The sequence below is a fragment of the Bos javanicus genome, chromosome 3, assembly GCF_032452875.1.
Source record: "Bos javanicus breed banteng chromosome 3, ARS-OSU_banteng_1.0, whole genome shotgun sequence".
Taxonomy (NCBI): Eukaryota; Metazoa; Chordata; class Mammalia; order Artiodactyla; family Bovidae; genus Bos; species Bos javanicus.
In genome coordinates, this window is record NC_083870.1 from 32,224,372 (window position 1) to 32,237,638 (window position 13,267).

Sequence of the window (13,267 nt, forward strand, 5' to 3'; positions counted from 1 at the left end):
CTCATATAAAGGGGCTCCAGCCCTAGGCCTGCAGCTGTCAGACCACAGAGATGGGGAAGCTGCTGCTGTGTGTTGGTGAGTGTGGTGGGTCCCAGCCCCTCAATGTCTCTTAGATCAGGAGGTGCTGGGCTTCATAAGCTTGTTGTCTCACTGGTACCCAAGGAGCATCCTGGGACTTGGGGGCCTGGATTAGGTAGAGGTGGATAGGACACAGTGAAAGGAGAAGTGATCAGAACAGTGGGTCTCAACCTTTCTCACCTTTGACCAATTAATCAGAATCTCTGAGGGAGGAACCAGGATATCACTACTTTTAAATTAGCATCCAGGGTTGAGAACTTCCCTGATGGCCCAGACAGTAAAAAATCTGCCTGTAATGCAGGAGACTTGAAGTCAATCCCTGAATGAGAAAGATCCCCTGAAGAAGGGAATGGCTACCCACTTGAGTATTCTTACCTGAAGAATTCCATGGGCAGAGGACCTGGTGGGCTACAGTCCATGGGGTCACAAAGATTTGGACACGACTGAGTGACTAACACTTTCAGGGTTGAGAACCACAGGTCTGAACCTTGCTGGGACTTTCAGTGTCATGGTTGTCCCTATGCAAAGCCTGTGTGTCTACACGTAGAGTATATTGGAGTGGAAAGGAGCTTAGATAGATCTGGCTTCACCCACTCAGTGTAGAGAAGAGGGAGGGGTGTGTGTATCTGCATTTGTAGGAGCTGGAGGGTGAGCTGGGGTGTGTCACTCTGGGTGTACCCGTGAATCTACGTGTGTTTCTTCCTTTGTCTCCTGCAGGGCTGCTCCTTGTGCTGAAACACCATGATGGTGAGGAAACTGGTCCTCTCCAGAGCCAGGGAGAGTGTCCACTGAGAACTACTCCAAGTCCAGTGTCCTCTGTGCCCACCCTGGCTCTGCGTTGGGGATCATTGACCCAGTGCAGCTCAGCAGCAAATTCTCAGTCACTGTTGGGTCTTCTCTGCCAGGATCCATACTCTTGGATCCATTCTGACCAGGGTTTCATGAGGCGTTCTTTCCCCGGGGGATGCCAACAGTGGGGGATGGACCTCCCCACAGTGTAGCTTTGGGGGGATGTGTTTGGTGGGGGTTACAGTGGACTGGCCTCTAGAGAAGTGTCCATGCCGCTGTGGATGCTGAGCTCCATCCCCACTTGGTTTCTACCAATAATGCCTGCTGTACCCTGCCAGGTGCTGCCCACAAGCTGGTGTGTTATTTCACCAACTGGGCATTCAGTCGGCCCGGCCCTGCCTCGATCCTGCCTCGGGATCTGGACCCGTTTCTCTGCACCCACCTGGTATTTGCCTTTGCCTCGATGAGCAACAATCAGATTGTTCCTAAGGATCCCCAGGATGAGAAAATCCTCTACCCAGAGTTCAACAAGCTCAAGGAGAGGTGTGTTCACTGTGTCTGTGGGGCTGTATTTTATAGGTAAAGAGGAGTAAGTCTTTTCTTCTGTTAGTCGTCACCTTTCCTCTGATCCTTGGGTCCCTCCTTCTGTCAAGGGCTCTCTGTAGTGTCCCTGCTCTGGGAGTTCCCCGTTGATCAGCACTTTGAGCTTGTCCTGCCTCCCTGCCCTTGTGGCTGCTGTGCCCCTGCCTAGGATATGCTCCTCTCTCTTCTCTGCCTTGCACCCCAACTCACCCTTCAAGCCCAGTGCTCAGGATTCTATTTTCAAATGCTTCGGAGAGAGCTGCATATCACAAAAGCTTCACAAGTGCTAGTGTTTCATTATCATTTGTCACCTGCAAATGAACCCCAAGGGAAGGGCTGGTGTCTATGGTCTTTGTATACCAGTGGCTGGGTCAGCGCCCAGCAGAGAGCTGGTGCTCAGTGTTCTCTCCCCAGGACTCTGTCGCTGTGTGCTTGGTTGTAGAACAGTGGAGAAAATCCATGTCACTAGAGCACAGCCTCTGGAGAGGAGAGCAGGGAGCTTGTCCGTCTGTTCACTGCTGTGTTTCAAGCACCTAAAGCAGTTGGAAAGTGAAAGTGAAGTCGCTCAGTTGTGTCTGACTCTTTGCGACCCCATGGACTGAGGCCTGTCAGGTTCCTCTGTCCATGGGATTTTCCCAGCAAGAATACCGGAATGGGTTGCCATTTCCTTCATCAGGGGATCTTCCCGACCCAGGAATCGAACCTGGGTCTCCCACACTGCAGGCAGACTGTTTACCATTTGAGCTACCAGAGAGGCCCAAAGCAGTCAGAGGCCCGTATTAATTGTTCAATAAACGTTTGTTGACCAAGAAAGTGAGTGAAGAGAAAATTTAGGCTGCTTTTTCTTTTCCTTTTTCTGGGAATGTCATGGGAGTGGGGCGTTTGGGGGGCTTAGACAGCCTGGGATCCTGGGTGTGATGATGTATATGTGGACTGGTTGCTGTCTCTTTTATCCTTCTTCCCCATCTTGGGCTCCACTCCTTTCTCCCTTAGGTTACTCCACCTGCTGCCCCCTTTTCCTCCCCCTCCTCCCATCCCCACTACTTCCCACTGTTCCCCAAATGACTGAATGAGAACCCACTCACCGACGCTGTCCCCCCTCACAGGAACAGAGGGCTGAAAACGCTGCTGTCCATTGGGGGGTGGAACTTTGGCACCGTGAGGTGAGTCTGTGCTATTAGGTCTTCTCTCTGGGGTTGGGGTATGGTGATGGGGGTGGGGAGCAGGCCAGCTTTACTCATTATGTCATGCTTGATAGGGGAAAGGATTAAAGTGGCTGTTTGCATTCCAAATTTGTAGGAAAAAAACCACAAGTGAGAGCTTAGGGAACTTACCATATTTCACCCAGGTGTCCCTGTGAGATGACCAGCTAGGGTGATGATCAGGTAATGGAACCAGGCATGCCTAAGTCTGAATCTGGTTAATCATTGCATGTAGGACTAGCTCCAAATTACTTAAAGTTCGGTTTTACTATACTAAAGATTTTCCAATAGGGTCTTCATTATGGAAGAGAAAATACTACAAAAAATAGAAAACAGTCAAACAGCAAGTGAATAGAAGAGCAGAGACTCTTGAACCCCTGGTCAGACCCTGGCCCTCTGCCACCTTATGGGCCCATTAGCTCAGATATCTTTATGGAAATACTTGCCCTTGGCTTATTTTCCCTCCCCTTTATCTATTTAGGCAGAGGGTCAGTGCTTGGGCAGGAGTAACCAGGTTTTCAAAGGCAGAGCTGTTGTGAACCACTGTCTCCACCCCGGGCTGAGTGTTGTTTCCATCTGGCAGGGGCAGGGGTGGTTTGTAAATCCTCCCTGGAGCGTGAAGTCCAGGGCTTGGTAGAGCTTTAAGAGGGTTTGAGAGTTTCAAAGCTCTGCCTTCCTTTCTGCAGTCACATATGAACCAAAGAGGAGAGTGGTTGGGGGGAGCACGGTTATGCAGAAAGCACTCCTGGCCTCGGCCCTGGTCCCCCTGCAGGTTCACCACGATGCTGTCCACGTTTTCCAACCGGGAAAGGTTCGTCAGTTCAGTGATCGCCCTCCTGAGGACACACGGCTTTGATGGTCTGGACCTCTTCTTCTTGTACCCTGGACTCAGAGGCAGCCCTGCGCGTGACCGCTGGACCTTTGTCTTCTTACTTGAAGTAAGGTTGGCTTGGCAGATCCTGAATCCAGAAGTGATTCTGTTTTGACCATGTCTGGGCCCCGGGCACAGGAGGAGCCTAAGACCAGGGGTGGACAGGAAAGTGGTGTGGACAGAGGCTGCTGAGCAGGGGCCCTGTGGAGGCCTTTCCCTCCATCACCACTGGCCTGGCCCCAGCCCTCCAGCCTGAGTGACACTTTCTCCATGCATCTGCTGGACTCCCTCAGGCAGGCTGTCTGAACTCTGCTCCTGGGCCTGCAGCCAGCCCTCTGCTCAGCGACTTACCACCCTGGCTCACGTCCCCCTTTCTTGGGAACCTGTGGGCAGGGCCTGTGTCTGACTCTTCTGGCTCCAGGGGCTCTGTTATTGTGGAAGATTGTTTCCTGGATGACTCCTGCTTTCCCCAACTTGACTCTGCTTTGTCCATTTCTCTCATCTGCCTCTCTCTTCCCAGGAGCTCCTGCAGGCCTTCAAGAATGAGGCCCAGCTCACCATGCGTCCAAGGCTGCTGCTGTCTGCTGCCGTCTCTGGGGACCCCCATGTCGTCCAGAAAGCGTATGAAGCACGCCTTCTGGGCAAGTGAGTGGGTCCTCTTTTGTTGAGGGGAGGGCATTGGAGGGAAGGAGGCATCTTGGGCTCAGAACCCAGAGGTGCCCAGCACTGTCCTGGAGCTTCGATTTCCTGCCTTGCTGTGAGAACACCTGTGGGAGGTGGGCCTAGCAGGAGGGTAGGTGGGAACAAGGATTATTCCCTAAAGCCCAAGCTTTCCTGAGGAGATCAGAGGGAAGTGATGGAGCATCAGGCCACACCGCAGCATCCTCTTGGGTAGAGATCTGCATTACCCATAGCTGGGCCTCAAGGAGTGAATCCAGGGGCCTGGCCTCTGTTTTCCTGGAGTCCCCTGTGGATGTACACCAAGTGCCAGATGGCTGGCATCAGAGACATTTGTGAATTACCAACTACTGCCTTTGAAACAAAAACAGGAATGCCAAGTCAGGGCCTGTTTTCAGAGCAGAGATCTTTATGCCAAAATCACAAAATCAGTCAAGGAACTCTCATGCGTGCTAAGTCGCTTCAGTCGTGTCCATCTCTTTGCAACCCTATGGACTATATAGCCTTCCAGGCTCCTCTGTCCATAGGATTCTCCAGACAATAATACTGGAGTGGGTTGCCATACTCTCCTCCAGGGGATCTTCCTGACACAGGGATCGAACCCATGTCTTTTATGTCTCCTGCACTGGCAGGCAGTTTCTTTACCACTGACACCACTTGGGAAGCCCCAAGAAAGCACATAACTTTCTGGAAATGCCAGTTCTATACTAATTTTCTCAAAGCTCAAGAATCAGGTATTTACAGATAAGAAATCTGAGTTAGATGCAGAACACAAGAGGTGAAGCAGGGTGTTTCTGAATGTGATTTTATTTAGGGAGAGCAGTTAGGCAGGAAAGGTGGACCCCAGTGGAGTGAATTGCCTCGTGTTGGTCGTAGAGCCATGTGGGATTGAGGGAGTTCATCTTCACCAAGCTGGGTCACCTTAGACAAATTAGGTAACTGTCTGAGTTTTAACTTCTTTATTTTATGTGTTTATTTGTGGCTGCACTGGGTCTTTGTTGCTGTGTGCAGGCTTTTCTCTAATTGTGGTGACTGGGGCTACACCTTAATTTCAGTGCACAGGCTTCTCATTGTAGTGGGTGTCTCTTGTTGCAAAACACGGGCCCTAGGTGCTTGGGCTTCAGTAGTTGCGGCGCATGGGCTTGTGGCACGTGGAATCTTCCCAGACCAGGGATTGAATCCATGTCTCCTGCATTGGCAGGAAGATTCTTAACCACTTGACCACCAGGGAAGTCCTTCAATTTCTTCATTTTAAAATAGAGACAATTGTGGTACTTAGGGCATTGGCTAAATTAAAATTAAATTAGATGATCCATGCTAACCTCCACACTGTGCCCTGATAAAGCTCAACTGCACCTCGCCATCTGGAAAGCTTTCTGGAAGAGGTGGGTTCCAGTGGCTCCTGGAATGGTAGAAAGATGGATGCACTTTTATGCTGCCTGATTACACGTGTTATTTACACAGACCTCTGCTGCACTTGTATCAGCCAGGACGCCTTTGTTTCCTGGTCTGACCCCTTGCATACTGTCCGGAGGGCATAGGTCCTGACACACTGCTGTCCCTCACTGGCTGTGTGTTCTAGGGCAGCCTCTCACATGCAGGGCACAGCTTGGGCAGTCCCTGTGGGCAGAGACGGCAGTGGTGTTGGGTGGCCGACATTCAGCTAGTTAGCTAGTTGGTGCTCTGAAAGTCTAGCTAGCATGATCTTCATACCTCCTCTTGCCCCTTACAGACTCCTGGATTTCATCAGTGTCTTGTCTTATGACTTACATGGAAGCTGGGAAAAGGTCACAGGACACAATAGCCCTCTGTTCTCTCTGCCTGGAGACCCCAAATCTTCGGTAAGAAAAGGAAAGCTGTCAGGCAGCCCAGACATGCACCCCTGAGCCAGGCCAGTGGCTCTTGGTAACAAGGAGGGGTTGTGTTCTTCCTCCCTGCAGGCATATGCCATGAATTACTGGCGACAGCTTGGGGTCCCCCCTGAGAAGCTCCTCATGGGGCTCCCCACCTATGGACGTACTTTTCACCTCCTCAAAGCCTCTCAGAATGAGCTGAGGGCAGAAGCTGTGGGACCAGCATCTCCAGGGAAGTACACCAAACAAGCTGGCTTCTTGGCTTATTATGAGGTGACGGGAACAGGAACCTCTGTCTGTGAACCTCTGTCTGTGAGTTAGGGCTCCCCGACCCGAGCCCAGGGCCAAATCAGGGACAAGGGACCAAGGCAAGACTGAGGGTTAGACATAGGACAAGGAGGTGGTTTGCTGTGGTAAGGGACATCCAGTCTCTGGGATGCTCCCTTTTCTTTTGGGAAAGTTATTTGAGTCCTTTGTAAGAGGTGAGGGACTGGGTGAAGTCTGAATGGAGGGGGACAGATATTTCACTCCTTAGAAGATTCTTAAATAATATTTAAGTCAATCCTGAATTACTATATGGCCTAAATAAACATAATTAATATTTGTAAGATATATATATATATATTTTTTCCCCCAAAAGTTCAAATATTTTCAAAAGTAAAAGAATAGTATAACATCCTCTCATTCCCTGATTTCCAAATGTCCTTCACCCAGCTTCAGTCATTAACCACTCTTGGCCAGTCTTGTTTTTTCTCAATATTGTTTCTTCTCCCTGATTCCTTCCTTCTCACTGGTAGATTATTCTGAAATGATTCAAAGACATCCCCCATGACAGATTCTTTCTCCTCTACCTCAATTCCACCCCCTAATCTCAACAAAGCTTGCTCTAGTGGAGGAAAGAGCCATGGACCCAGGGCAATGTGAAACACGAGGGAAGATAGTAAGAGGCATGGATTGCATGGCTGTAGGATCTAGATTAGGTGAATTCTGTGCAGAGCCGTGATGGACAATCGGAATGCTGATGGGCGGGAAGGACCTTCTAGGCAGAGGACAGCAGACGCCAGAGGGCGAGCTGTATCTTTGCTTGTGGTGGTAGCGGAGATGCTGGTGTCTCTCCAGTTTCTGCTCTGTCCTGGCTCCTGAAGGTGTTTCCCTGCTAATCCAGTGAAGCATAGTTATGAGTGATGAGGGAGTGTTCTTGAAGGACATTACGTGAAAGAGATTTTGATAAACTTTTAATGACCACCCCCACCCCCAAAGGAAAAACTTCCACACCTTAACTTTGACAGCCCAAGTTGAACATGTCTACATCTTTGTAGCATATGGTCTCCAGCTCAGGGCTGGGTACCCAAACCACACTCAATGCTTTCTTGATTATAATAACCTAGTTTTCCCTGCATTCTAGGCCTTTACAGTTATTATAGATTCTAAAGTTAGTTCGATAACTGCCTAGATGGGGCAGTTTATGTTGGTTTTAGTGAACAGAGGAGATACTTATTCATAAAAAGTCTTTGAGAAAGGAACAGGTTTGGTCAAAGGACAGTTTGTTCCTGTAGTAGTTTGGTATTGATTTTACCTAACCCTGGTTTGTTTTCTTAAGGCTACCCCCCACTCCTTAGTGTTCTTTTTGTGTATATCACAGATGTGATGGAAGGAATGTGCAGTAGTAGGGATTTTTTGGAATAGACAGGAGGTCCTTTGTGAGTGGCTTCCACACCCCCTGTTTGGTCTGCCTTCCTGTCACCCCCTGGTGAGGGATTCCTGGGTTCTTTTTCCTTGCTGTTGCTTCGCTCCATGGCACTTCACAGAACTACCCTGGTGATCTTCCTGGCAGATTTGCTGCTTTGTCCGGAGAGCGAAGAAGCGCTGGATTAATGATCAGTATGTCCCATATGCCTTCAAGGGGAAGGAGTGGGTTGGCTATGATGATGCCATCAGCTTCGGTTACAAGGTGAGACCTTGGTCCTTTCTTGCTCCAGCACAGTTTTCCTCTGGCTTCCGTGAGGCCCTTGTCTGTACTGTGTGTGTGTGTGTGTGTGTGTGTGTGTGTGTGTGTATGGGTGTGTGTGTACTGCATGGAGAATGAAGGTGAGAATGACTATCTTAGATGAGTTTTAGGCATACCAGATCTAACTGGAGCTTCCTAATCAAACCTGCCCCAATCATCTTATTTTAAAAAGGAGAATTTATGGAGATACTTGAATGCTGATGAAGGTGTTTGGCCTTCATCCTGTATGCATTTTCAGGCAAAATCAGGTTTCTGAGCCAGGTATATGATTTGTGAGTTTGAAATCTTTAGACTTCAGTAATTGTGACCACCACTGCACCCTGTATCAACAGTGGTCTATGATGTTGAACCTGGCAAGTTTTTTTTTTTTTTTTTTAAATAGTGAATTAAAACAGAAAAGGCATGTTCCAGTGTTTCCCTAACCTGCCTCTGCTTGGAATCACCTAGATTAGATGTAGATTTAATAGATGTAGAAATTCTTAGTTCCAACCCTGAATATTCATCAGGTCCTAGAAAGAACCTGGAAACTGTTTGCAGTGTATCCCCTTGTGATCCTACTGTAATCTGTGTGGCACTGCAGGTGTGCATGTGTGAGATGATAAGGGTCTGGACTAGGGAGTTTGGGAGGAGAGGCCATTGATGAGTGAGCAGTTGTCAGAAGTCTGTCACTGCCTGGATGTCGGGGCTTATAAGTAGAGGGATGTCACAGTGTCTCCTCTCATAAGTGATGTGGAAGTGACTGGTGTTGGTTGTTCTTTGGGGAACATTTGCGGTAGAAAGCAGAGATAATATGGCAGTTATCATGAAGAGACACTATGACTTCCTCTAATCCTGGGTGAGACCTGCTGTGGGGAGAGAGGTAGAGAGCATGACTTTCAGCTTCTAGGATCTAACTCTGTGGGTTTGGAAACAGAAGACACAAAAAAGGTCAGTGACTCTGGAATTATCCAGTTGGGTGGAATTAAATATATGATCCATAGGACACAGGAGAGGGTGGTGGACCCCATTGCTGGGGAAAGCCGGAAGCCAGCAGTGCAGGGTGGCCTTGCTTTGAGGGGCGGTTACAGAGCCTTACCAAGCTAGAGGTGGGTGTGAGCCCAGTGTGAGCATAATTAAGAGCTCTCATCACAGAATCTCAGCTGAAAGAAACCTTGCAGGTAATCACTGGGAGGCAGTAATCCCTGGATCTCTCAGTGTTCCAGCACTGTCCAGGCATTCTGAGTAAAGCAAACAGACCAGCTGTAATTAAACAGAAAGTTTCCCCTCCCCTCTCCCCCAGAGTCCTCTCCTTACCTGCATGGATTGTAAAATCTCCTTCCCGGAGAGGCCTTATTGTCCAGAGCCAAGCTCTCGGTCTCTCTAGAGGGGAAAAGGGCAAGATGTGCCTGCTTCCTGTGTCAGCTTGAGAGCCATAACTGGGATTCTTCTCCTGTGAGGCAGACTCTGCTGCACGTGCAGGTGAATGTCTGGTTGCCTTCCCATCACTCTTTGGATAATTGGGGAATGGAGAGCAAACTCCAGGTGCTAATCTGACTTTTTACTGTGAGTAGAAATGGTCACTTTTTTGATCAGGAGATCTGGGGTGTGTGTGTGTGTATGTACATATAAAACAGGTTAATTTAGCCTATGCGTGCATGCTAAGTTGCTTCAGTCATGTCTGATTCTTTGTGAACCTATGAACTGTAGCCTGCCAGACTCCTCTATCCATGGGATTCTCCAGGTGAGAATACTGGAATGGGTTGCCATTTCCTCCTCCAGGGGATCTTCCCGACCCAGGGATCAAACCCAAGTCTCTTACGTCTCCTGCTTTGGCAGGCGGGGTCTTTACCACTAGTGGCACTTTGGAAGCCCAGTTTAGCTTAGAAGTAGGATAAAATCTCAGAATCGTCACAGTTTCAACTTAATAATTAAGCTTTGCTGTCTTTACATTTGGGGAAATTAAACCTCAGAAAGGAGCCAACCGATTTGACCAAGTCATTACCAAGTCATGCAGATGTTTGCATATGAGTCTGCCTTTTCCGCTAGCACAGAGAGTGCTGGCAAAGTAATAATAAAACCTGGTTTGGGGTCTAAACTCTGCCTTTTAGTTATATCTGTGATTTAAAAACTCCTGGACAAAAGACTGTGTTACTTATCTGTGAAAAGAATATGATATTATCTGTTCTATTCCTCCTTTATAGCATCATTTTGGCATGAGGTATGTTGAGGTGATTTTTTAAAAATATAAAGCAATATCTACTGTTTATGATGATAATGGTAATTAGCAGTTTGGGAAGTCAGACAGTACTTAACATTTATGAACATTTACTATGTGCAAAGTATTGCTCCAAATATTTAACATGTGGGAATTAAAAAAATTTTTTTTTCAAGTTGTGGGAAAATATACATAACATAAAATTCACCATTTTACTTACTTTTTGTTACAGTTCAATAGCATTAAGTACATTGACGCTGTTGTGTAACTATCACACTTATCCCTCTCCAGAACTTTCTTGTCTTCCCAAATAGAAACTCCACACACATTGAATAGCTCCTCACTCTTCCCTCACACACCTCCTCTTAATCCCCACTTTACCTTCCGTCTGTATGAATCTGACTACTCTAAGAGCCTCTATGAGTGGAATCTTAGTATTTGTTCTTTTGTAACTGGCTTATTTCACTTAGCATGATGTCTTCCACTTCCATCCATGTTGTAACATGTGCATGTAGGAATTCTTTGGATCCTAAAAATGTTGGAAGTATTATTATACATTTTTTTTTTTTTACACAGGAGGCAACTAAGACACATAAAGTTTATGTAACTTTTTTTCAAGATGCCATAGCTAATAAGCAATAGAGGCTAGATTCAAAGACAGGCTATGTGGCTAACCATCCTGCTATACTGCCTTCTGAGAGTCCATCTGATTTTGCCATTGTACTCAGTCTGGAGGATGGTTAGAACAGCAGGTTGACTGACCACTCCTTTTTTTCAGGCATTTTTCATAAAGAGAGAGCATTTTGGGGGGGCCATGGTGTGGACATTGGACCTGGATGACTTCAGGGGCTATTTCTGCGGCACTGGCCCTTTCCCCCTTGTCCACACGTTGAATAATCTCCTGGTGAATGATGGTGAGTAGCTATGACTTGGAAGCTGGGGTTGGCAGTTGCACAAGCAGCCGCTGAATGGGTCCCTTCTATAAGATATAAAGGCTTTGTTGTGGCAGAACGACAGTGAAGGAAGAGAATAAGCTTTGATGGCCAGGCCAGTCTGCTTTCTAATCTTGGTTTGGATGCATGCTCCATTTGATCTCTCTGAGCTTTGTTTTCCCATCTACAAAATGGGAATAATCCTTATACTCATGTCAGTATTATACAAACTAAATGAGATGTGAAATGAAAGCATGCTGGCTCACGGTGAACACTCAATACATATCAGTTTGTTTCTGTATTTCTTTTCCTTGCTTTCATGCAACAAACACCAGAAAAAGAAATTAAGTTTCTTTTTGATATTTCTTTGATAGTAGAGACTTCCCGGGCAGTTCGGAGATGGAACCTAACATGCTAGAGCTGCAGCATCCTTGGAGACAGTCTATAACCCTCATTTTGTGGCTCAGAAAGATAATACAGCTAGTCAGAAGTGGAAATGAGACTCCAACTTAATTCTTTACAACATGCTTTCTAGGGCAACCTCCTTGCCCTCAGCCTGGACTTTGTGCTTCCCAAAAAGGGGACACAAAAGGATTCTTCCTGTGGATTCCACAGGTTAGGAATAGGCTTCGGGGTAAGGTCTTGCTCAAGGTGCAAAGGTCAAAGCAAGGGCTTAAGCTTAGAGAACTGGCAGACTTCTGCTTGGGGTCCCTCAACAGGAATGTGGCAAACCCCACTGAGTGTCCATGGGTGCCTGGGATCATGTTGACATATTGAAGTAGGGGAGCCAGGCTTCTGTGTGCGGAGACTTTATCTGTATCCACAAGTGAATGTGTTCGTAAATCCTCCTATTCTGGCTTGGGAGCTGGTACTTGATCCCTGGAGCAGCTCTAGTTCTGCCAGTGACAGGATGGAAAGGAAGAGGTAGGAGTCTCACACTTTTCTGTTGATTTCTTCTAGAGTTCAGCTCAACTCCTTCACCAAAATTTTGGTTCTCAACTGCTGTGAATTCTTCAAGAATTGGCCCTGAAATGCCAACTATGACCAGGGATTTGACCACTGGTTTGGGCATTTTGCCCCCAGGAGGAGAGGCTGTGGCCACTGAGACTCATAGAAAGTCTGAAACTATGACCATAACCCCCAAAGGTGAGATTGCAATCCCTACAAGGACCCCTCTATCCTTTGGAAGGCACACTGCTGCTCCAGAAGGAAAGACTGAGAGCCCTGGAGAGAAGCCCCTCACCACTGTGGGCCATCTGGCGGTGAGCCCTGGAGGGATAGCTGTGGGTCCCGTGCACCTTCAGACTGGACAGAAGGTCACGCCCCCAGGAAGGAAGGCTGGAGTCCCTGAGAAGGTGACCACCCCCTCCGGAAAGATGACAGTCACCCCTGATGGGAGGGCTGAGACTCTGGAGAGGAGACTTTGACCTCTGAGGGGGACCCTGACCCCCTGGTGGGTTACTTTGGTCTTCAGACAGAAGCTGAAAAGTGGATGCTGCTCTCTGGCCCCAGGATACACTCCTCCTGCTTTTGACAACCCCTTTGTTCCCACTTATTTTTTGGACGACTTGATAACCCTTCCAATGAGTCCTCTCTGTAAACAAACTTGGAAAACTCTGCTGTGAATAAAGGATCCCAAGTCTGTTCTTGGCAGAAGCTGGGGGAAGCCCTTATCTTTTCTTCTTGGTCCCCTGACAGAAGCTGCCTGTGCCCAGCCATTCATGCATCGTTCTTGGGGCAAACAGGCCCCAGGTCATAATGAGTTAATCTCTTCTCTCTTGAATAAACTGAAAGCATAAGAAGCCAACTGAGTTCTCTGAAGTTCTTTTCTTGAACTGACCCATGGTTGTGAATTGTCAGTTTCTTTCTTTCAAGGTCATTTTCCCCTCCTGTAATTTTTGGAAGGAGGGAATTTGTGTTTGTCCCACCCTGATATTTTCCAGTGTTGATTATGTGCTTCAGTCTCTGCAGTGAACACTGCTGACTTCACTGGTGATCAGAGCCAAAATCTCCTCTAGAGTTTTCCCTATTGCTGAAGGGTGCTGAGAAAAGGAGGAGGGAGTTGTATCTTCCCGTTATA

At 47.7% G+C, this 13,267-nt stretch overlaps 1 protein-coding gene across 2 annotated transcripts; it reads left to right on the forward strand.

Annotated features, from left to right (window-relative positions):
- On the forward strand, positions 1–12,994 carry LOC133244105 (oviduct-specific glycoprotein). Of its 2 annotated transcripts, none has more exons than XM_061410812.1 (11): positions 1–75; positions 796–825; positions 1,206–1,446; positions 2,556–2,612; positions 3,424–3,589; positions 4,043–4,167; positions 5,933–6,041; positions 6,141–6,326; positions 7,888–8,004; positions 11,034–11,169; positions 12,148–12,994. In XM_061410812.1, exons 1-11 carry the CDS (start codon positions 51–53, stop codon positions 12,612–12,614), a joined length of 1,659 nt encoding a protein of 552 aa, XP_061266796.1. In that variant the 5' UTR covers positions 1–50; the 3' UTR covers positions 12,615–12,994. The 2 variants fall into 2 exon arrangements, with proteins under 2 accessions (XP_061266796.1, XP_061266797.1); XM_061410813.1 differs by having other exon boundaries at positions 1,206–1,410.
- Positions 12,995–13,267: the final 273 nt, after the last annotated feature.

What these genes read in the sequence shown, in the direction of transcription:
- LOC133244105 (XM_061410812.1), top strand. Translation starts at nt 51, where the DNA reads ATGGGGAAGCTGCTGCTGTGTGTTG. An exon ending in TGTGCTGAAACACCATGATG is followed by an intron (nt 826 to 1,205) that starts GTGAGGAAACTG and finishes GTACCCTGCCAG; the next exon opens with GTGCTGCCCACAAGCTGGTG. An exon ending in GCTTCTTGGCTTATTATGAG is followed by an intron (nt 6,327 to 7,887) that starts GTGACGGGAACA and finishes TCTTCCTGGCAG; the next exon opens with ATTTGCTGCTTTGTCCGGAG.